Here is a 23,494-nt window from a genome sequence, read left to right as displayed (position 1 = left end):
CGAGAGAAAATACGCTGTGTTAGGCTCCGGGTCGAACAGCTTCGCGAACCAGCCACGTATAATTTAATGCGTCTAATGATTCGCACTGCGCCGCAAGAACGTGAGTGGCGTACCAAGGTCGTCGTATTTTTAGTTAGGCCAATGTTTAGTTGGCCACGTTGGTCGGAGATAGAGGGACCTTGAATTTTGCGGATAACATCTGTGGTCTTATCGACGGCCCCTGATAACTTTTTCAGTACTAACCTAGTATAAGCCAGTCGTTCAAATATTAATCGAGGAGGCGGGCGAAGCCGCACCTGAATTTACTTAACGACACTGTTAGAACGCATTTAAGACCTTCTCCTCTGACGATCGCGAAACCCAAGACGATGTATCCCCCATGATCGACGATATTTTTTTGTTTTCGTTTGTTTTCTCGTTCAGATTGCGCGGCTCTCGAAACTTTGGGTATTTAAGCATTTACGATCGTGGTACCTCTGCGATCGTCGTTCGTTCGTCTCCATGGCGAAGAAAAAAAAAAAAATAAATAAAATAAGAAAAAGGCTACGTTTGTCTAATCTAGCAGATAATGCATCTTGCTATGAAAACGAGAACGCTTCGTATTCCTTCGGCAAAGTCGAGAGTACGTTGAAACGTTTACCGTTATTAAGCGAGTTTACCGTTAACCCCCGCCCCAGCGAGCGCGTTCGCTCCACGACCCCCCAAATATGCATAGCGTACAAGCGTGACGTACAGTAAAAAGAGAGCAAATTGTCCGTCCCAGCGAGTGAGAAAAAATGGCCAATAAGTCGGTAGATATACCGTAATGACGTTACCATATGGTACACGCACGTCAGAGTCAAATGTCTCTCGAATAATATAAAAGAGTGTGACAAAATTGGACGACCTATCACATCCTCTTTCGTAATTGGAAACGAACAAGCTGCAAAGTGTCTCGTGACGATGTGTTTCACGATTATAATTACGTACAATTACGGTGTAATTGCAAACTTTTCAAATTGGTAATACACGATAACGTCTGTAAAATATATAATGATAAAAGAAAAATATATTTTATAATTACGTTGCTCGATATATACACATATATATATATGGTAATATGCGTATATGTTTACATGTGTAAAGAACATATAGATATATATGTATATATGTATAATATTCGTAAATATAAAATTATAAGCAATGTCATAATGCTGTCGTATCGGCGATATCGCGGCAGCGGCGTGTTTTCCGTTAACAAACGTTAATGGGACGACAACACTGATACAAAACTTAACGATGATTTGGACAATACGAGCACGGCACGTATACATATATATGTATATACATATACATGTATGTATGTATATATATATATATATATATATATATAGAACGAAAGATCAATCGTCGATAAAAGTGACATTTGACGCGATTCGCGAAACTCAAAGTATTAATAAATCGGTAATACTTTGGCAAATTTCTTCGAGGATTTATTAGGTGTACACAAAGAGAACAGTCTGTCGCTGCATCGTTACTCATTAACTTCTTCTGTACTTTCTTTTGCCTTCTCTTTTTTTTTTTTTGTTTTAGATCTTTTTCTTTCATTTTCTACTCTTTTATCGTTTCTTTCTATGAAGAGGGGTCTTTTCGATCTTACTTTCTCTTTTTTTTTTCATTAAACATGGTAGAGATTGCGGCAGATACTTTGTACAGTGATGCCAAACAGTGATGGTTTCTTTCATCGCTTTGTGCCAATTAGAATGATCGTAGCGAATTCGACGAGTCGAAAGAACGAATGTATCTGCTGTTCTTTGCCTGTAGTCATCCGCGGAGAGCGTCTCCGCTCTATAAAACGTATCGGTCGCGTGTAATCGCGGCATGTTTCGTTCTAACCTGGAGATACTGGGAGCAAACGAGGCGCGCGATTTAAACGGATTTGCTCCCGGTTTGATTCGATCGAATGGCCGAACGTTTATCCGTTCTTCTCCGAATTTTCTGAGCAAACGTCGAAAGATGAAAGGCGAAGCACAGTTAAAAGAAAAAAAAAGAAGTAAAAACGGATGATAGGTGAGCAGATAAATCCCTTCTAACGTCGCGAATTCGTTGATAACCGCGGGAACGTTATGACATCATGAAATGCAAATGCAAGGTAAATGGTATCATTTAAGTAATGATGATATCAATGATTTTTGTAACGCATGCCAATTAGAAGAAGTTTTAATCGTCCAAGCAGACAGTAGTGCTCTTTCACCGCAACCAAATAAAAAAAAAATATATATATGTATGTATATATATAATATGTATAATCATTCTTATAATTCGTGATTTGTTAGTGTTTGATATAACTGCACAAGTCTTTTAGTTACTTTATATTAGAGCGAACCGCTACACCGCAGACAAATGCGGCCACGATGTATCGACTGTCGATAGAAAATAATGGAACAGCATAGAAATGCCCTGTGAAAAATCAACAGAAATCAAAGGTTCGAGTCAACCCCAAACAGGATCGTGCGTGACAGATTTCCAGAACGACCATACGAACGACGATCTATGTATATATGTACACGGGGTGGGGGTTGTTCACTTCTCTGTCGAGTCCTCGATCGTTGATATTCTAATGATTTTTACTAGGGCAGAGCTAATAGTAAATATTCTTACCTTGCGAAGTTCCTGCCAAGTCCGGTGGTTGCAACCCGTGGCCCAATCCTGGAAATTTCACTATCGTCACACGTAGCAACGAACGTTCTTTCGCACTATCGACCGAACAACGGCCTGTACGCAACATCGCAATTAACAGAGACTCGATGGAAAGAATCTTCTATAATCGTCTTCTAAAACTACTTTACGTATAAGGGGGAAAAATATGAAAGGAAGGATAAAGAAAGAATAGAAAAAAAAGGAAAGGTGTGAAATAAGTCGGTGTCCTGTCGAGTTTCGAACGGAGAAACCAAAATAGGCGAAAATTACAGGAGGGAAAACTATAAAAGGCAATGCAAACGGGGTTAAAAGAAAATCGTGCTCGATACGTGTGTGAAGGGTAGACGATGAAAATTGGTCAATGCGTACAGGCCTAGTAGAAACGCGAATGACGTACGTACCTGACAATGGTGTATGCTCCGTGGCTAGCGCCGCCATACTGAAATTAAAGCTTCCAGGCGTGGGGAAGATTTTCGTTTCGGACAAAAAATTCGGGGTGGACGTGTGTTCGGATTCGGCCTCGTGCTCGTTACTGCTGGCCGACGCGGGTGGCCGGTCCGACGCCGCAGCTCCAGAATCCGACGAGTCTTCGTTGTTGCCTCCGTTACCGCTGTTACCACCTGTCAGCTCCAACGGCTCGCACTTGATGTTGTCTTCCAGGGGGCTGTTCTCCTCGTGCACGCCGTTACCCTCGACCTTGCTCGACAGATGGTTGTTCTTCACCATCGAGAAATCCGTGGGAGTAGCGTCGTTGTTGTTGAGAGGCGGCGACGGCACCCTCGGCTTCTTCGCCGACTCATCGTGCGGATCCGGTGTTCGTCTCTCGTTCCTGCGTATCTGCGCTCGACGTAGCAATTGCTGCACGGTCGTCGGTGTCGGGGTTACTGGTGTGGGCGGGGAACCACCCCGGGGGAAACTCTCTTCTGATTTTTCGTGAAAGGGAAGGTGGTTACCACCGGCAGCCAACGCGCGTACATGGGATAGCTGCAATTAAAAAAGAAAAAAGAAAAAAAAACAGAAGTAACGAAAAGGAGCATCATGTTCGCCGGTAAAACGGTGACGGGTTGTAAGGTTGAAAGAGGAAAGTGTAATCAAGGGAAGAGATCGTCGACGAAGAAAATACTCGATATATTGCTCGACGGTACCGCGCATGCCCGCCAGAACACGATCACGATTGCTCGCTTTCTATTTGTAACGCAATCTGGTTATCTTTGTTTGCTTGACCTAGGACAATTATGGATTGGAATCAAGATGGATACACATTCTGCACCGAGATAAGGTGTTCTTTAGTTAAAAGTCACGTCTCTATCAGAGATAACATTCAAAGCATAATCAATTTGCGAGGTACCGAGGCTCGATATTACTCGGATATTACATATGGCCGATGGGTTGCTGTGTGTTCCACGAACGCTAGAGAAGAAAATAGCAAGGGGAAACGATCGGTGGAATGCTTACCTCGTCCCTGTCTGTTTGGTCGGCCTGTTGCGTAAGTCCCGATACCCTGAGGACTTCGGCAGTCTTCAAAAAACTGCTAAGGGAACGCTGATGCACGTTCACTTCCCCGTGATAGATGAACTCCACCAAAGCGTGCAAGTCGCTGAACGCTACGTCTTGAAGTACTATCACCGGGTGTTTACACGGTGTGCTCTGCAAAAGGGCAAGCAAGGAGGAAAAGAAGAGACATTTTCTTGCGATGGTTACACATTGACGTTGCACTCGATACATCGCTGGTACGGTGACAATAAAGAACGTAGATTCACAGGATGGATCGGCGCAAAATCGCGGGACACAGGATGAGATACGATGTCTATGTCTTACCTTGAGCAATTCTCTAAAATAGGGACTGCATGCGGAAAGTACGACGCGGTGCGCTTTGAGGCTTTTGCCATCGCAGGCCAATGTGACGTCCACAAAATCTTCATCGTCCCTTAAGTTTTCAAACGCCGACGTTATACTGCTTTGGTAATTGTTCCATCGCAGACAAAAGTGTTGCGTATCTACCATCGTTATATCTATTCACCTATAATCAGAAATAATGTACGCTATTTAAACCAGCGAAAGCTCGACACTTATCTTATCGCTTAATAAAATATGCCTTGGCTGGCCGAGTCTCGACCAAGCAACATTTTATAACGCGAAATCTAAGGAGATTGGTCCGATTCGAGATGCGCGCTAGCCTTACGAATATGTGCACCAACGTCGGCCAGGAAACAAAATTCGAATGCTGAAACTTTCTAGTTGTGCACGATAAATCGCGAGTCGATAAGTCTGCAAGTCGATAATTTTTGATAACCGTTATTTCGAAATAAAAAGCACTGTTGCAACAAATAAATAGGTATGTCGCGAGCGAGAATCGCGCCTCGATCTAAACATCTTTCTAAAATGAATACGTACGATTCAGACGAAATAGAGGGAGAGAGAGGAGAGACAGATAGAGAAAAATTCATCTATCCGTAAAAGGATGAGCAAAGATTACATAATATTTCGGTATCGACTGATATTTAACCAGTGTGTTTACCATAGGTGTGGCATTAGAACAGATGTTAATTTCCTTACACTTCTCGGAGCCACGAAAACTTATATAACTGGCGAATTAATACGCAGATTCGTTTAATAGGGACGAGATGGACCAGAGATGTCGTGCACGAACATATGTTATTAATTCGAATGGAATGAAAATACGGGAACGTAAACGTTCCCGTTGCCGCGCGTGAGCTGTAAAACGACACTTTGAAGTTTTGCGGTATTTTTACGTGGCACCGAGGAGAACGCGAACGACCAGAGAGAAAGAGAAAAAGAGAGAAAAAGAGAGAGAGAGAGAAGAAAAGAGAAAGAGAAAGAGTCTAGCGTACCTATATTCCGAAAAGTCAAAACGGTCTTTGCGGATCTCGCGTGCAAACGGGAATATGTATGTGTATCATCGACGCGTTTCGCTGGGCGAAACCGTGCGAAACGAGAAAAAATAAAATATCGTCTGTACGACGTCGAGAGTAGAAGAATAAGAATTAAAGAGTGCATGGCGTAAAAATAGAAGCGAAGGATTACACTACTTTTTATTTGCACCATACAAGAAAATTAGGTCGCCAAGCTGGAGTGAAGCCAGAACATACGATTAAATAATTCTCTTCGCCACTTATAAAAGCGCAAGCATTAAATGTATGCTGATAGTGTTATCTTAGCAAAATGATAAAAAAAAAGATCTTAAAACAAATTTACAGTGCTCGTTGCCCGCGCCGTATGTGTGTGGTGTATCGCCATGACAAAAGCTTCGATATAGAACGGAATTAATGATGGTCGATTGTTTTTTTTTTCTTCTGTATTCTATAACGCGTTATTACGATAAGAAGAAGTATGGATACCGTATACTATTTTACAACGTTTCCGTTGATAATCGTATCGCTGATTCGAAAGGTATTTTTGCGTTGGTCGACTCGCCACTTCGAAGAAATAGTAATTAAAGTACACACGGTCGCGCACAATAGAAACCGTACACCGACAAACCGGTAAATAATATTATCCCGCAATATTTTGGATACGCTCCAAACGATTATCGCCGCTAAAGCAAAAAAAGAAGCGAATAATTCCTTCTTCTTTTTCTTTTTCTGTTTTTCTTTTCTTTTTTTTTTTTTTTTCTCGCAGATACACGTTTATCATAAAGCCCGGCGCGGCGGTGCGATTCGGAAACTGTTTTTAGACTTTTTAAGTTCGCTATCGCACACTGCTAAATTTATATGTGACGAATTCGAGATAAGTTTCGCAGTGAAAATCCTCGCAGCAATTTTGACGATAGAACCCGACTGGGACGCACGCCGATCTAGGCGAAAACACCGACAAAAGAAACTTATTTACTGCATTACGATACACAAGGCACGCGTATTTTCTTTCTGAAAAAAAAAAAAAAGAAAACAAAACACCATAACATTTTTTAACGTTTCTTAGGGTTGAACCGAGTGCCACGATTATCGGGAATTATTCACGAGAAGGCGATCGATCGAGGATCGACGCGCACAAGCACATTTTTCGAAAACTGTCAAACGATCGCGGCAGTAGAATCGAAACCGTGGATCAAAGTGAGAAGAGGATAAGACCGGTGCACGTTATACGATACCTTTTCCTCAGCGATCGCGGCTAAACGGCAGTTACGCTTTTCGTATTTCTAAGGCACATTCACCACACATTATCCAGAAAGTAATCACAGTTCGAAGAAAGTAGATGCGTTATCGCGAAAGCACACCTATCACTCGTCATGCCGCGTAAGCTAATGACCGAAACAATGAGCCGAATTGAAACGCTCTGCGTTTTATCTGCACAACGCCACCTCGCAAAAAAGTGCGCACTTCACAAGTTCGCGAAAAAGTCCCCTACACACGGCCACTAGTGCTGCTTCGTCGTGGCGGAAAGTCATTCTCGACGGACGGGTCCGGAATCGACGCCGGTCCACGACGCGATAGCGTCGTTGTGTTCATTCCTCGCGCTCGATCTTCGACGAGCACGAGCAAAATCTGCGATTGGCAGAGAGATTATCGATCGATTAATTTAATCGGCGAGGACGCGTGCGAAACGTGATCGAGTTGACAAGACGGTCGCGCGTCAAATGATCGAGGAAGGCGTAATTTAGCCGGCGGGTAAGAATGCCGGAAGAAACGAAAGAGGCGGATAATAGGAAGAAAAAGAGGAAGGAAGAAAGGAAGAGAGGAAGGAAGGAAGAAAGGAAGGAAGGAAGGAAGGAAGGAAAGAAGGAAGGAAGAAAAGATGGAAATGAAAAGACAGAAAGAAAGACGAGAAAGAAGAGGAGAGCGAAGGAGGGCGCGGGGGAGGAGCGGCGTGCGGTTTCGCGCGTGCCACGACGCGTACACCGGACAAAAGAGGGAGAAAAAAATGTCAAAGGAGAGACAGATAGCGCGTTAGCCGTCTCTCGTTCCCTGATTTCAACGGGCAGAGAATGGCGATTCGTCGATGCTGACCGAGGAAATCGGCAAGGATCACATGTCGCGCACCGTCACAGAGCAAAAGCAACGAACGAAGGAACGAACGTGTGCGTCCAAACGGAGAAAGAGAGACACGTAGAATAGAAGAACCGCGAGTTGTTGGAAAAGCGGAAACGTCACGATCTTCGGGAGGAGCACGTTGGAGCGCACAGCAGTCCACCGGTGGCCTCTTTCTCCGTCACATACCGTGCGAACTAACCCCCGAAACGTCACGTCACGACTGTGCAGCTGTGTGCCTTCGTCGACGCGGGCGTACGTCGCGGCGCGGCAGCGAGGCCGCACGAAAACGTACGAAAAGCCGGCGATCGCCGGTACGACGAGCGAGAACGACCGACAAGAGGGAGAAAGAGGTATCGTCTGACGAAGAAAGACGTCCAGAGAGACACACATACACACGTATTAGCGTAGGGAGGCACACACAGACAGGCACATGAACGGATGGACAGACGGACAGATGGACAGAGTGACACACAGGCAGAGAGGGACAAGAAGAAGCGGGAGGAAAAAAGAGAGCGGGAGGACGAGCTGAGAAAAGATAGGACGGAGGCGTCGGGCAGATTTGGTCGGGAATCGCCAAGTACGCGAGAAGAACGCGTCTCGAATTTTTGCCACCGATAACGCTCTCTTTGCCATACCTACGGCGAATGAGTTTTCTATCGATGTACAAAGTAGAAGAGATCGTGCACGCGTATTCGCGGCCGAGGAAAGGTGACGAGGTTTACCTTGCGGCACTTGTCGTGTTAGACACGTCGCTCACGTGCGTTCCGTTCCTCCTGCCCCTCTTTGCTCGCGATTCAGAAGCGCATCCTTCGAGCGCAGGCTGCGCCGCTTTTTCACGCGCTCCGCTCCGCGCTTCCTCGCAGGCTGCCGCGTCGAAAAAGCAGCCTCGAAGCGTAGCGACACACGTGTCCCTTGGGTACGATCGCGAGGTCCGCTGCGTGTTATCTCAAAACCGGTGAGCGGAGAGAATCGGCCGTGAAAGTCGGCAACGATGACAACGGCGACGACTACGATGATGATAGTTGCGGTCGCGCGCGGCAGCGACAATAGCGGTATAGCGCGCGTTGCCTAAAAAGCAACCACTCTTTTCTCTTTTTCTCCTGGTGTCTCACTCGGTCGCGCCGCGCCACACACACGCGCTCGCGTTCGATCTGTGCGAAGACGAGAGGAGAGAAGAGGGTTGTGCCGCGAGAGGATAGGCCTTCAGGCAGCGAGACACGAGGGGAGAAGTCTGGAGCTCTGCTCGGCGATACAACGCCCAAGCAGTGGCACACTACGCGCGCGGGTCGACGTCGTCGCGGAAAGAAAGAAATAAAGAGACAGAAAAGGAGAGAAAGAAATAATATTGGGAGCAGCGAGAAGAGAGAAAGGGACGAAGAACGAGGGGGAGGGGAGGTGTATCGCGTCTTTTAATCCATCATCGTTTTCTCTGTCCGGTTGGCTCGTGTGCCGTAAATCGTTCCCGCGAAATACGAAAACACCGGCAACGCGGCTGTCAGAGGCGGCGATCTCGCGGCAACGCGCGGGAATTTCGAACCGGCTCTCGCACGCACGACCCACCTAGCCACGTGTTTCTCTGTTCGGGATGCAGGCAGCCACCGTGACGCAAATTGCCGCGCGCTTCACTCCGGAATGCGAAGCCTCTCTCGCCGCTACGTTCCACCGAGACACCACCACCACCTCCACCACCACCACCACCACCAGCCAGCATCAACCACCACTACTACTACCACCGGAGCCCGAGCGTGTAACCCGCGCGCGTGGATTCGCGGATGATCGCGGATGATCGCGGAGACACACCAACCGTTGACACGTCGTGGAACAAAGTCACTGTCACGGCGGCGCAACACGTTCCGCGAGCGCGTTTCGAAGAGGGAGGTGGAGCTCTCGTGCGAGTACGAGGGTGGAGTGACGGAGACAAAAAGAAGCGACAGAGAGAGGAGGGAAAAAAAGTAAGGTGTGCGTAACGTAACGTAACGCAAGGTAACGTGCCGCGTCGTGCCGTGTCGTGTCGTGTCGTGTCACGACGACACCACGAGCTGAGAAGCACCGAGAGTACGGCTGCAGCTCCGAAGTCTGGTTAGAACTAGCGCAGGGGGGAGGGGGGAATGTCGCCCGCCGACCGCCGTTATTCTTTATCGGAGCATGAGACATCTGTCGTAATAAGTGCGGACTAAAAAATAGTGCGTACGCAGAGAGAGAGAAAGAGAGGGAATGAGAAGAGAGTAACGGAGAAAAGAGCCCGGTGCCTCGATGGTGGGGAGAGCTTTATGCCTGTGGTCGCATCGGCCGTGCCTCCTCTTTCACCCCGCTGTACCCTTGCCCAGCCCACCTCTTTTCTCTTCTCTTCTTCTCTCCTCTCCTCTCCGATTCGCTCGCTCCTTCGCAACCCCCCTCACTCCATTTTTCTCTCTTCGTCGCACTCACGACTCCCCTCCTCCCCCCCTCGGTTTCTCTTCCACGGGCTCACCCCACTTTACCCGTTAGCCCACGAGACGAAAATGCGCAAAGCTAACGACTTCCAATTAAAAGCGCTGGAGCTGGAATTTTAAAGGCGCCACCACTGCCTACTTCGGTTCGCGCGCTTTGGCTACACCGGATTATCGTGGATAGACCGCCGCGCCGCCACGCCGCCGCCCCGACTATCCGCTTCCGACTTCCCCGATACCATCGTCCTAATCGTCATCGCCGCGGTTGCAGTTTCCTGACCGCTTATCGAAATTTCCTCGAAATACGCATCCGATCATCCTATGAAATTCCCGAAAGATTCGATATCCTCTCTGCTCGTCGCGATTCGCGTTGTTGCCCTTGTTACCTCGCTCGCCGATCGCACCGCAAACATCGAACGAAAACGCCTATCGAGTTTCCCCGTAATCGTTCACCGATACGTATGATACTTTAACGAGGGACAACGCTTACTCTCCGTCGACTAGATAGTCTAGCCATCCATCTATTCGGCAGCCGGCCTGTCTCGCGATCCCTCCTGCCATCCTGCTCCTGCTAAGCTCGCGCCCGCAGCTACTATCCCCTCCGCCGGCACCGTAGGCGACCCCACTCGATTCGCCCCTCAAAAAATCATTACGCCCTTCCGCGGGCTGCGCATGAACGCGGTTTTAATTCGCTACTAGAAAAGTAAAATGTAAACGCCGTTGGATGAGAGGGACGAGGAGGAGGGGGTGGGCCGAATGGGAGTTGGTGCGGGCTTAGGAAGGACGAGGGGACGAGAGAGCGAGGAAACGGGCGAAAAGGGCGGAGGGGCCGACGAGAGAAAGACAGAGAGAAAAAGAGGAGGGTAAAAGCTGAAGGAAAAAGCGAACTACGGAGCGAGATAGTACGAGAAAGATATAGCGGAGCGAAAGAGAAGAGAGCGAAGTTTCGCGGACGTAGTCGAGGACGAGGCGAACGAGGACGAGGAACGCGACGACTGTGAGAGCGCGACGTAGGACAGATCCTTTTTCCACTGCCGCGGCGGAAAGAGGAGGATCGGAAGAGAGAGGACGACGGAAAGATAGAGAGGGAGTCGGGAGAGCGGAGGATACGCTCCCCTACTTCTCTAGGGGTTCCATTGTAATATTTATTGATTGGATTCCTAGGAGCCAAAGCTGAGGGCTGTGGCACCTATACTTCGACTAGATTGCCTAGAAATGTTTCCGTACGCTCGGCGAGAAAGCCCGTTTTCCCGATTCTCTGCGTTTTCTTCGCTCGAGTCAGCCGGTTCGGAGAAACGTTCCACTGACCTTGGTCGAATAATTCACGGCAAATAGCCGTGAGCGGGATGCGGCTCCATCGGTTACCGAATAAATTCCATCCGTGAAAAGGACGCGCTCTCGATTGTTAATTTCCACCTCTGGCAAACAAAAAATCGAAAAAAAAAAAGAAAAAAACAAACACGTGGGAAAAAAATCGCGCGCACGTAGACGTTAATCCTTTTATACCGAAATTGATTCAGTGGCAAAATCTATCTAAATAAAACGCGTTTATCCTATCGCGTTAAATCGTGTCTGAAAAAAAAAATCGACTAGCCAAACAAAATGAATCGTGGCCCGCGGTCTATTTTCCCGAATAAAGTAGCTCCGCTGAAAGAACAGCACGTTTCTCGCCGGATATTTCATTTTTTCTTAAAGGCCGATCGCACGGACCAACGGAAACCGGGCCAAACGCCAAATAACGAGCGAACGATCCAGAGAAAAAGGCCCGGTAAACCACGTCGACGTTATTCTCATTCAACGATGCGCCATTGAAGCAAACGAGTACATCGCCTTTTTCATCCCCTCCACGATCTATCGGTGAACGATACGTCGAACGTTGTTTCCTGCGGAACACAGGAGTCCATGAGTCAGTTGGCCTTGAACGCGTATATTCAGGATACCGCGCGTCGTTCTTCCATCGCGTACACGACGGCTACACGCTTTCGCGTTAGTAAAATCGAGGTTACGCCTGAAAAATTAATGAACTCGGCGCGAGAGAAAACATAAGGAAACGCCGATAAATAACGGTGGCGCGTGCTGCGAGATCGTTTGCGCGCTAACGAACGCGTGATGTGTTCAGTCGTTTGCCGTGAAGAGAAGCGTCGCCGCGTTAAACGCTGAATCGCAGTAAACGTCGACCGTGGATAATGCATAATAACGAGGAACGTAAACCGGCGCGCTCGCGCGCTCCATCGCTTGGTCGGACGAGCGAGGTCGGGTGTTGTAGTTTGCTCGACCGAAACGTAGGGAAAATGCAGATGTTTCGACCGGTCCTTCGTGGCCACGTACACACAGTTTCGCAGCTCCACCTGCGTTAGATTCGATCGCGTGATACACGATCCTCTCTTTGTCTCGCGAACGAAAGCCTTTACGGTGTGTGCAACCTTGCAGGTGCGCGCGAATTTCGAGGACGGTTTCCGAAGAAGAAAAAAAAAATCTCCTTTCCCACGTTCGGAATCGATAGAATTCTGGAATTATTTATGCCGACCCCGATTCGCGTTACGTATCTTTAAATATGCAGAGGTCAATATTTTTAGCAAGATTCGCCCGTTTCAGCAGCGCAAATCCGATAATTGGGTCGAAATCAGAGGATGACTCGATTCCTATCGAGAACGGCGAACCGTTGCGTATGTCACCTGGTGATGTGTGCCGTTGTTCCGAGTTCAAGGCTACCCATCGCGGAACACTGGACCAAGACATTCCTACCCTGTAACCGCCCCTACCGTCCCACCTTTCTTTCCCTCCATACCAGTTCACTCACACGCATTACCAACTCCCCACCAGCCTACGTCACGCGTCTGCTTCTCCATCGACTACCCCTCTCTGACCCCACACCCTCGCCGTTTAAGTAACGAGGTCTACGAAATCATGATGCTCTGTCGTCTTGCCCCTGCGAGATATTGTTCCATGAAAAAAACATTCGTCGATCGGCCGAAGAAAATATATATTTCATACAAGAGGACTATTTTAGACTTTGGAAAGAACCGCCGGATAATCGAATCCTTTGTACTTGATAGAGCTACGCGGTTCAACGTTTACGACCAACGTTGCTCAGAATTTTTCCCCGATATCCTTCCCCGCCGATAGCAACAGAGAGCACATCGAGAGACTGCTCTCCGCGTTCTGCCTTTTAAACGGATCGCTTTGTCGCGGCGATTCAGTCGGTCGCCAGCGAAGATCTCGATGTTCCGCGATTAACCCTGCACCGTTAGACCAATTAACGAAGGGCAAAGACAAAAAAAAAAAAAAAAGAAAAAGAAACCAGCAAAGAAGAAAAAAGAAAAAAACAGGAAAGAGAAAGTCATTTGTTCGTGCTCGTGGTGCCTGGTACACGAGGAAGCCTCAAAAGCGCCCTTTTCGGCAGGTTTGAACCCCGGTGTGCTCATTAACCCGGCGCACCTGCCAGTTAACGCGCTTGCCAACAACCGGCGCATGAATTCGTCCCAATAGACAGAAACTGCAGCGATAAAGAATATCATCCTCTTTAGGCACGACCGTACATGCGTCCTAAATGCACTCTACACACGCGAGGCTTTCGTGGGGGGTGAGGTAGGTAGCAGGGCAAGAATATGCGGGGTCTAGCCTTTTTCTCTCTTTCTCCCTCTCTCTCTCTTGTTCCCTTTCTCTGTGTGGGACTGCATCGTACGTACCCTCTCCACCTTTTTCCTTTCTCTCTTCTCCTCCCCTTCCACCCACCCTGCCCCCCGGTTCCCTCCTTTCCATCACCTCCCTCGTTCCTCATCCCTCGTCTCTCGCTAGTGTATTTCGTTCGAACCGGTACCCTTTCCCTCCCTCCTACTGCATTCGCAAACATTTGGTGGCCGTTGACCTCGAACGGGCTAATCCGCCGGCAGCCAAACAACCAATTATTTCTTTTCATCGGTATAGTCGTGCTGGCCGATACACCGTGAAACGTGGGAATGTGTTAGGAGCCGACGATGCCATCGCCGCGTCAGGTGAGAATTGCTCGGTCAATTTCCTGCGATTCTACCTACCTCGGATTCGTTTATAGACAGACACGTTCGAAAAGCGACAAGTATTTAAAAGATTAACGACAGACCCTGGTTACTCGACAATGCACATACGGATTAGTTACGTATACGTGTACCGTTGATAGTTTATTTTGCAACGTCATTGCATCCCGACACGGATGTTCAATGGTACGGTATCTATAGCTTCGTACGAGGTGTTAAGAGCGATTAGCAAAAAAAAGTAGCAACGAAGAGTCGAGAAGAATCGAGGAGAATCGAGGAGAAACGTGGAGAATCACGGAGAATGGAAGAACGCCACGCGCCAGAAAGGGAGGCACATTTCCCTGTCTGCCTAGTAATAGACGCGCGCTACTTGCACCGCGGCCTAGTGCGTGTCTATTCCGATACTGTCCTCTTCCACTGCAACTACGGTTAACTATTGCTGCACTCGCGCTACTGCAGTCGGCGCCGATAGCTGCGTCATTACTTCCACTGTTCGTACGGCGCATCTCTAAAACCGCGTACTCTAACGATTCCAATTTAACTCGAGAGTACTTATTTAAAACTGCATTATCTCCAAGAGATGATTCCTATTCGTACTACTTCGATAGATCCTCCAGTGCATTGTTTGCATTCTGGAAAACTCGGCTTAAAATGGTTTTCGCTAAAAATACCGCGGCTTCGCGGGTCAGGTCGAAATGAAATCCGTCCATTCTTTTTCGAATCAAGGCTAACTAGTCGAGCGATACAAAATTTGCGCTCAAGACGTGTTACTTTTCCCAGGTTGTCCCCGGCTCCGATTTGCCGACCCACTTTTCCACCGCGCGATTAATTGAGACACGATGATCCAACGAATATTTCTGTCAGCGCTTAAAAATACGGAAAATAGGTCACCGCCTGTATTTTTAATTATACCGCAGACGACTACGTAGACGATGTATCCGTCAGCATCCGTGATCCTTTTTGATTCTCGGCTCGATCGAACCCGCGACCAGAGAACAACGAGACCCATTCGATTTAAGGGATCGCAAAAACGCGAGATCGGTTTCCATGGAATCCCGGAAGCGTGTCAGCTTCTCTCGAACGGATCGGGGAAGAATGGTCAGAGGGAACGGGGTTTCGGGCCGAAAGCAGTTCTTGCACCTTCGCCGGGACCGTTATTCTTCGAGGCGTCGGCCATTGAAGCACTCCGGAGAGAAAGGGCCAGGAGACGCGAACTTTTTCTTCGGGTCGTTCTGTAAATGGCGCGCGTTCAACTGCCAAGCAACGACTCGCTGACAAAACGCGGCGAATAGGCCAACCGACGAGGCAAACCGCGCGACCGTGACATTTTTTTCATCGAGGCGGTTGTGGGTGCGCGCAAGTGCACACATGTGCGTGTGGCACAGGACGAAACAAAGAAGCAACGAAAGAACCGCATACGACCGTTCGCATAAATACCCGGTGGTGACTCTCTCTCTCTCTTTCTCTCTCTGTTCATCTCTCACTCTCTCTCTCTCTCTCTCTCTCTCGTTCGCTATACCCTCGTCGATATAACTTTGAACGGTCGCGTGAGACATATGATTCGTCACGATCAGCTGTGGCCACACGAATTTTAAGGTGTCGCGGACTCAGCGGAACCATTGTTTCCCTCTAACTCGCCGGCTGTCAGTTACAATACGCGATGGATACTGTTATACCGTAATGATATGCGCGCAGCGCTAATTAATCGGGATTCCATGCGACATCCGGCCGCCTTTACGCGGAAAGAATTTCTACCGGTGAAACGTAGAACTGACGCGTCAACCTTGACGCGTGTGTGTTTGATTTTTGCCAAACTTTTCCGTCTGACTGGCAGCGGCGTCGATGTTTTTTTGTCGACAGGCGCCCCGAAAAAATCGACGCTTAAAAACCGACACGCTGCAACGACACGGTTTCGATACTGAAAGTCGATGGACTCGATGGTTCGGTGTTTTGAAATTCAAATTTTTTTCCATACTTGAGTCGGCTACACGGTGGACGCGCGTCCGCGAAGAATCGACGCGTTCTTTTTCCTTTCCTAATCGCTCGTTTCGACGAGTATAAAGTTCATTCTCGTCGGTTGCCAGATCAACGCGTACATTCAAATGCATGTATATTCGCGAACGTCTCGCCAGTGCTTCTCATAATGGGCAGTGTTTCTCTGTAATGTACGCGCTAGGAGACTGGACGGAGGCTCCGTGATGAATTTCAATGAGCAGCCACGCGAAATGCATAGTTGCCTAGCAGCAGAATCTGGCCGCGATAAGATACAACGCAGACACTCTTCCCCGCCCGATCGTTTTTTAGAATCGTATAATCGAATAATCGTGTATTTTTAATCTGCTCGTAAAAAAAGGAAAAAAACTTCTCTCCGTAGATAAAGAAATGCAATCGACAGATCGGAGAATTAAAAGAAACGAAAATTATAAACTACAAACCGCCGTGTATTTGAATAATCGTGTACAATTCCCGGACGAGGATCGTAAATCGCGAGGCAAAGGCCGCCGTTAAATCCTCGCCGAGGTTATTCTAGCATCCGGTTCGCCTAAATAACGTATTCAAGCCGGAGTCTAATTTCACAGATAACACACAGCCGTCGTGTAATCTAGTTACTAGGCGTCTAATCTAATCGGTCGATTCGGATTATGTGCATGCATACCTGCGCGTAGACAGTGTGCGTGCGAGTACTGTCGAGGCGAAAAATTTCGATCGGTTCCTTGGCTTCGACCATGATTCGTCTTTATCCGAACGAACGTAGCAGAGTGTGCGTCGTTCGTTAAATCTAATTAGATGCTCCTTTTTATTTAAGAAAACAAAAAAAAGGAAAAAAGAGGAAAAGGAAAAGAAAACGCCTTCTAACCTGAACGATCTCGTATTTGCGAGAGCGTCGCGTCTTTGACGACTTGCGACTTTGTCACCATCCACGATTACCCCGGCATACGAGAAGGAGATTCTTCGTCTTCTCCTCCCTTCTATGACGGCAGCAATTAAACGTTTATTTTCGCGAGCTACGAAAGCCGGCCTTTATCTCGTCGCGTATTGTTTCGTCCCGATTATCACGGCGGGAAATCTCAACGCGTAATAATCGCTATCTCTGCTCCGTAATTCGTCCTCGATAGAATATAAATCGACGCGGAACGCGACCGTGTTTCCTCGACTTCCTGTTTCGTAATATCTATCGCGGCCAACCCTGTACACGCTGCTTATTCTCTCGGTAAACTTGGTAAACTATAGACAACGACGATCGATTGCGGATCGCCTAACCGCATATCGATGTACAGAGACGAATCGGAGTCGGGGCAGGACGACGAAACGGAACGAAACGCACGACGGTGAATTGTTGCGGTGAAACGAGGATGTAGGTAAGCGCGACGATGCTGTCTTTGGTCGAGATATAGTTTCGCGCTGGAACTCGACCAGAGAGAAAACGGGAGAGCCGGAGAAGAGAAAGGGAGGAATAACGGGTGCGAGGAACGAGCGGTACCCTCCGCCGTTCAAGGAGAATAAACCGTTATCGGAGGATATACCCTTTTCCAGGTGCAGGTGCCCGCCAAGAAAATCAAGAACGCGTTATCGCCACGGTGGATCGCGAACAACCTCGACGCTATTATAATTTTATCCGGAACTAATTCACGTTTCCAGCGTATACACAGACTGCGCTCGATGCCTGTCGAAAGTGGAAAAGTTGGGTAGAAACTAAAGGTATTCTCGTGCGGTAGCACGAGAAAGAACGAAGAGCAACAGATACCACAGTGGATGAAGTCGATCGAGTACCGGTTTTGCTCTGGGGGCAAGCGAGTCGAGCGACGTTACCCTGCCGTGAAGCGAAAACCAGGCCAATTGCAAATTGCGGGTGTAAGCAGCGATATCGCGTAGCGTTTAGCAACGACAGATTACTTGTCCCGATGCGTTATTGTTTCACGAGCGGACGAAAGGGGTTAGAGGGACGAGAAAGTGTAGATTATTCGAGCGAGCAAAAGTGTGTCGTTAGATCGGTGAGAATAAACTCGTCGAAGCGGGAAACAGCGTTTCGAAATGGCGCGAAGTGGTACACGCTAAACGAAGCATTTTGCCGACTCATCGAACGTCTCGTTTCGAACTAGCGGCGGCGGGTTGCTTAAAAATGGCATCGAGTGCACGGTCGTTCGTTGGATTGGTGAAAAAATCCGATGCTCGTTTGCGGGACGAGCTCGTTGAAAAGGCGGTTTTGCCGATAGAACGACTAGTGTGCCACCGTGGTTCCTTCTCTCGTATTTTGCGTCGCATGAGTTTTGCACGCATTTATACGCGCCCGCGCGTGTCTATATACGTGCATGTGTGGCTGCGACAAAGAGTGCGTAAGCTGGCGAGTGCGTGCGAGCACGGCTATGTACGCAGCCAGGAGAGAGCACCTGGGCATCTATGCGTCATTGTGGACGATAAAAAAAGCCGTAAGGCTGGCATAACGCAAGGAGAACGTCGACAAAACAGCGACGCGAGAGACTAGTAAAGCTGGTTTGTCTTTTCCCTCTTTTCTACGGCCGCTCCAAGTACGCCACAATAGCGATCGTCGACGCGTTCTCTTTCGACTGTTTTTGGTTCGCTCTGTCGTCCACCGATCTCTTTCGGAAAGAAGACATTCTATCGAAAGTATTTTAGGAGCTTAACCGCGAGAAACGCGGTCCTTCGATGACATATCTCTGTATCTGTATCGCGAAAATAATTTTCAAGGCGAGGAGGAGGAGACCCGAAAGGCGAAAGAAAGGAAACTAAAGAGAGACGGTAAACGACAGTTTGAACGTTCGTGTAGCATCGTCGAAGTCTGTGCAGATCTAAAAGAACGGAATACGAAAAAAGGACGGGTATCCTTCTAGCGAGGACAAATTCGATGAGCTCGTAGGCGAGCGCCGAGAAACCTTCAAGGCTCCTGGATCATGGTTCCAAACTCACGTTCAAGGATCAGCTTTGTACAGAGGAATTTTTATTGGCTTCGTCTGACGCGCGCATAATATACGCGTGCAAGTGACTCGGTGAATTTTTTTTCAGAAGCCGCGTTCAGCGCGGTTCACCGCCGAGGGAGCGAAAGAGAGAGCAAACGAGATACGCTTTTTTATTTTTTACCACGTTTTGCCTCCCCTCGCCTCGTTCTCTCTCTCCTTCCCTCTGGTAGCTCCATCCCTCTCTCGGTTTCTCTCCACTCTCGTCACCCTCGCGTTTCCTTCTTCTTTCCCCGCTGCTCGTTCGGTATCGCGAGATCTATTTATACCTAGTCGGTCGGTGTTTTCAACTTGCAGCGGCATCGTGTAACAAACGCGCGTCGCTCGTAAAAATAGGGGATCTGCACGATACGTTGCACGTACAAGAGTGAAGAGGAGATGGGAAAAAGAGAGAGAGAGAGAGAGGGAGAGACCGACAGAGACAGACTGACAGACGGACAGAGAGAGAGACAGACGAAGACGGACGAAGGAGAAAGAGAGAGGAGGAGCGGGAAAGAGCGAGAGAATTCGTGAAGCGTCCGGAGAGTCGTGCGTAGGGTCGAAACGACATCGTGAGAGCGCACCTCCATCGAGGTTCCTCTCTTTCGACGTTGCAGAGAAATCGAGGAGAGGCGGAAAAGAGGAGGACGAGCTGTGGCAGCATCAGCAACGACAGCAAAAGGAGGAGGATCGAGATCCGCGACGTCGATTCGATGGTCGAGTAAAAGGGAACCACGTAACGCGACGACGTGCGATCGTAGAGACTCGCGTGGCTCTCTAGATCGACGTGACCTTGCGGATGAACGCTGGATTTCCTAGTACGATGATTTTCGTTCGTTTTTCCTAATACATGGTGGCGAGAAGCAACAGAGAGCCCGATAGCGTGCACCGTAAAAGCGAATGATCGCCGCGATCGCGCACGACCAACTCCGCTTTAATTGAATCTGGCCAACGGGTTGGCGATTGCTTTCCGCTCGCGCGCACACGGTAAAGAGAGAGAAGGAGAGCATCGTATTACGAGACGTGGAATTTTTCGTGAATGAACATCGGAGAAAAAGAGAGGAAGGAAAACGAGCGAGTAGAACGGAAAAGAGACGACGAGGTGTGGCGGAGTGCGAGATGGAAAGAGAGGATAAGAGAACGAGAGGGAGAGCGGTCGGTACGCAGGAGCGACTAGGAAAACCGGGCAAAAAACACGGAGAAAACGAGAGTGAACGAGGAGCAGGGTTGAGCTTAACGTACGTACACACGGTACTCGTAACACGCGGGCCGGAGCGGCGTGCGCGACAAAAGGATCGAGGCGCTCGCAGACGGATTACGTCATTTCCCAGGCAACCTCTAACGTCTGGCATTATATTCGTCTAGTGATCGTCTAGCCGCACGGCAATCCCTCCATGCACGGACAAACACGTTACTAACTAGCGGCGCTACGCGCGTCTACCTTTCACGGTCGCGCTGCTCTTTACACGCGCTATTCTACGCTATACATGCCGTAGTAAGTACGTATCTGTACGTACTCTAGCGCGACGGGTTAACTAGCTGCGCGTAGACACGCGAAACGTGTCCGTGAACACCGACGAAATCGTGCTTACGATACATTCTCCACTTGGGTGCCTGATACGTGTGTTTGCGTGCGTTTCGCATACACGCAGAGACACGTTGGAATAAATGTGCACACGTAGCCGCGGGAAACGTAGGCACATGCAACGGTCGCGCGCACACCACGCGACGAACAGACACGCGATAGTAAGGTTATGGTGGTGTGCGTGTACGCGTGCATACTACGCGCGCGAACGCGAACGCGAGTCGCGACACACACGCACTTCTATCCATTTCTCTCGCTCTCACGGACACACGATCTGTCGTTTCCTCTGTGCCACACGCATACACGCATTCTCTCTCGTTCTTTCTCTCACACAGCCGGTCGGTTTGTCTTTGTCACGCACACGCTCTCTCGCTCGAACGTACTATCTATCGGACGCGTCTCTCGCTTTAGAAGCCGACAGGCGGCCGAAGGCCACCACTCTCAGCTGTGGACGTACCTTGATCGTTGAGCGCGAAGTAAAGTGTGGGGCTCCTTTGCCCGGTGTCCTTGTCGTCGATGCTAAACCCACCGTTTGACTGTCGGATGCGACGATCGCGACGAGCTAACCTTCTTTTGCCGTCCTCCGCTGTCCGTCCTCTCTGTGTCGATTTCTGTGTGCCTGTCTCCTCTCTCGCCGTCTCCCGAGACGATCCACAGACCGGGAAGTCTGAATTCCGCACGAGATTCCCTAAGCCACGCAATCGTCGTTCGTGGTCTCGTGCGTTCCGGAGGATCTCGGGGACACTGGTAGGTCCATCCTCGTGAAAACGACGCACGACCAACGTACCACGACAACTGATCTCGTCGTCGTGCAACTCGCGCGTTCAAATTCTCCTCGTATGTCGTCGACAACGTGATTACGTTGAACAACGCGCGAATCCACACGAATCGTGTCTTCCACGACAACAGCGAACGCGAACACAATCGAAAAAAGGTGTCGTTGCTTTTTCTCGGTCAACCGTCACATCGGTCTTCCGTTTCTCCTTAGCTGGAAAACCACGCCGTTTGTTCCTGCCTCCGCGATGCAACAAAAATACAGACACACTTATTACTACTTTTCGCTGGCTTCCTCTTTTCGATCGTATCTCACTTATCCGTCCAGTCTGCTCGCATCAAGACGTTCGTCGATAGTGGATCTTGCACGTAGTCGAAGCAGTACGATTGATCCAGATATATCGATACACGCGGATGTCACTCGCGGCTCCGAAGGACGAACGGGTCGAAGAAGACACGTCCGTGAAGCAGCAAATCGTCGTAGCAATCGTCGTAGCAATCGTCGTAGCAATCGTGTACGTAGCGTAACACCCGTGGTCGCGTATCACGAAGAAGGATGATCCGTTGCCGAGGATTTTCCCTTCTCTCCCTTGTTCAGTGTTCGCGACGTGCGACGTGTGCAACTGTGAATCACCGTAAATAGGTATCGGCGACGATTCTCATCGACGCTCGAAAGACGTCCGACTATTCACTGCTGTTCCTTTTCTTCGATTGTTCTTTCTTCTTCCGCGTTGTGTTGTCGTCGTGGACGGAGATAACGCGCGAACAGAAAAGGAAAGGAAAAAAAAAGAGACGATCGACGTTTACGCACTCCCGTGTGTGATCTTCGAAACGACGATAACGTTGCGGCCACGAAACGCGCAAAATGTATGAATGATCGGGCGGACGAAGATCGACGAGATTTCGAGGAAAAAGATCTAGAACGATGTATCGACGAACGTAGGATCTCTATCGTTGACCAGTAAGGAAGGATCCCGCGGTAAAGTATCCGGTATTATCTTGCGGGACGACACCATCGAGCGAAGGACCAGCTCCCTGCCGCTTCTTTGGGACACACCGGGGGACTACCTAGTCGTAGAGTGATTGGGAACGCGACTGGCCAAAGCACTTGATTCGCGCGCGGTTCGGTTTGCCCGTTGCTGCGCCTCTCCCGTGCAGTTTTTTCGGCGGTCTCGTGGTATGCGTGCATGCGCGTGCATGTATGTGTGCGCCCGCGCGCTCCTGTGTGTGTCCCTCGGACTTTTTCTCTCTTTCTCCTTCCTTCTCGTTCTTCCTGTCCCTCTCTCACTCTCCTCGGTGTTACACACGAGCGTGTTTCTTTCTCTGCACGCGCGCGTACCGGCTTAGCTCGCGCGCTCGTATTCTCTCGTCCATACGTCTGAATTTCCGTAGGTGTGCACGGTTCCTCTCTCTACACGCTAGCCGCGTGTCCGTGTGCGCGTTTACGCGCGTCCTCTCTCCGCGTGTATCTACACACGCCGTCGATGATGAGATCGTGTGTGCAAGCGTGACGCGGACGGTTACACGTAAGTAAGTAGTTGCGTGGCTGCGTGCATGCGAGCGTGCGTTGGTGCGTGCGTGGTGCGTGGTTCGACGTTGTCGTCGTCGTCGTCGTCGTCGCGTGGTGTCGTCGTCTTCGTCGTCGTGGTTGCCGTCGTTGTGTGGTGTCGTCGTCTCTCTACACGTTGGCTCGGATCCGCTCTCGTCGGTGCTGCGTGCGTGCGCGCCCTGGGTAGGCGAGGGTATAGTTACCGAAATGTTAACCTCGTGGAACCACTTTTTATTGAGTGTCGCAAAATTCATAGGAACCTCGCGAAACGAGGAGAGGGGCAGTGGCCCCCGTTCTCTCTCTTTCTATCGGTCCGTCCCTTTCTTTCTCTCGATTTTCTCTACGTTGGCGGGGTTAACGCGTGAGAGGGGCGGCAACCCCCACCTATGCTCGCGCTCCTGCCCCGCGTCACCCCTCCGACTACACTCGACTACCCTCCTCCTCCACAGCCACCTCTTCCTCCTCCTCCTCCTCCTCCTCCTCTTGCTCTTCCTCCTCCGCCGCCGCCGCCGCCGCCGCCGCCAC

At 49.3% G+C, this 23,494-nt stretch overlaps 1 protein-coding gene across 17 annotated transcripts in view; it reads right to left on the bottom strand.

Moving 5' to 3' along the window:
• The window catches only part of LOC100651260 (broad-complex core protein isoforms 1/2/3/4/5), a 55,749-nt gene extending 32,542 nt beyond the window's left edge, over positions 1-23,207 (bottom strand). The window contains exons 1-6 of one of the 17 annotated variants that reach the window (XM_048411413.1): positions 21,104-23,207; positions 8,390-8,735; positions 4,498-4,699; positions 4,135-4,326; positions 3,081-3,663; positions 2,641-2,700 (exon numbers count right to left, since the gene is read on the bottom strand). In XM_048411413.1, coding sequence (XP_048267370.1) covers positions 2,641-2,700; positions 3,081-3,663; positions 4,135-4,326; positions 4,498-4,683 — 1,021 coding nt within the window. In that variant the 5' untranslated portion in view covers positions 4,684-4,699; positions 8,390-8,735; positions 21,104-23,207. Of the gene's footprint in view, positions 1-2,640; positions 2,701-3,080; positions 3,664-4,134; positions 4,327-4,497; positions 4,700-6,787; positions 8,357-8,389; positions 9,349-21,103 lie in introns of those variants that run through there. The other 16 variants (XM_048411411.1, XM_048411416.1, XM_048411414.1 and 13 more) reach the window with 16 other exon arrangements.
• Between the last annotated feature and the right edge of the window lie 287 nt (positions 23,208-23,494).

This window comes from Bombus terrestris, chromosome 13, assembly GCF_910591885.1.
Source record: "Bombus terrestris chromosome 13, iyBomTerr1.2, whole genome shotgun sequence".
NCBI lineage: Eukaryota > Metazoa > Arthropoda > Insecta > Hymenoptera > Apidae > Bombus > Bombus terrestris.
The sequence above is the reverse complement of the archived record's forward strand: the minus strand, read 5'-3'. Positions and strand labels throughout refer to the sequence as shown.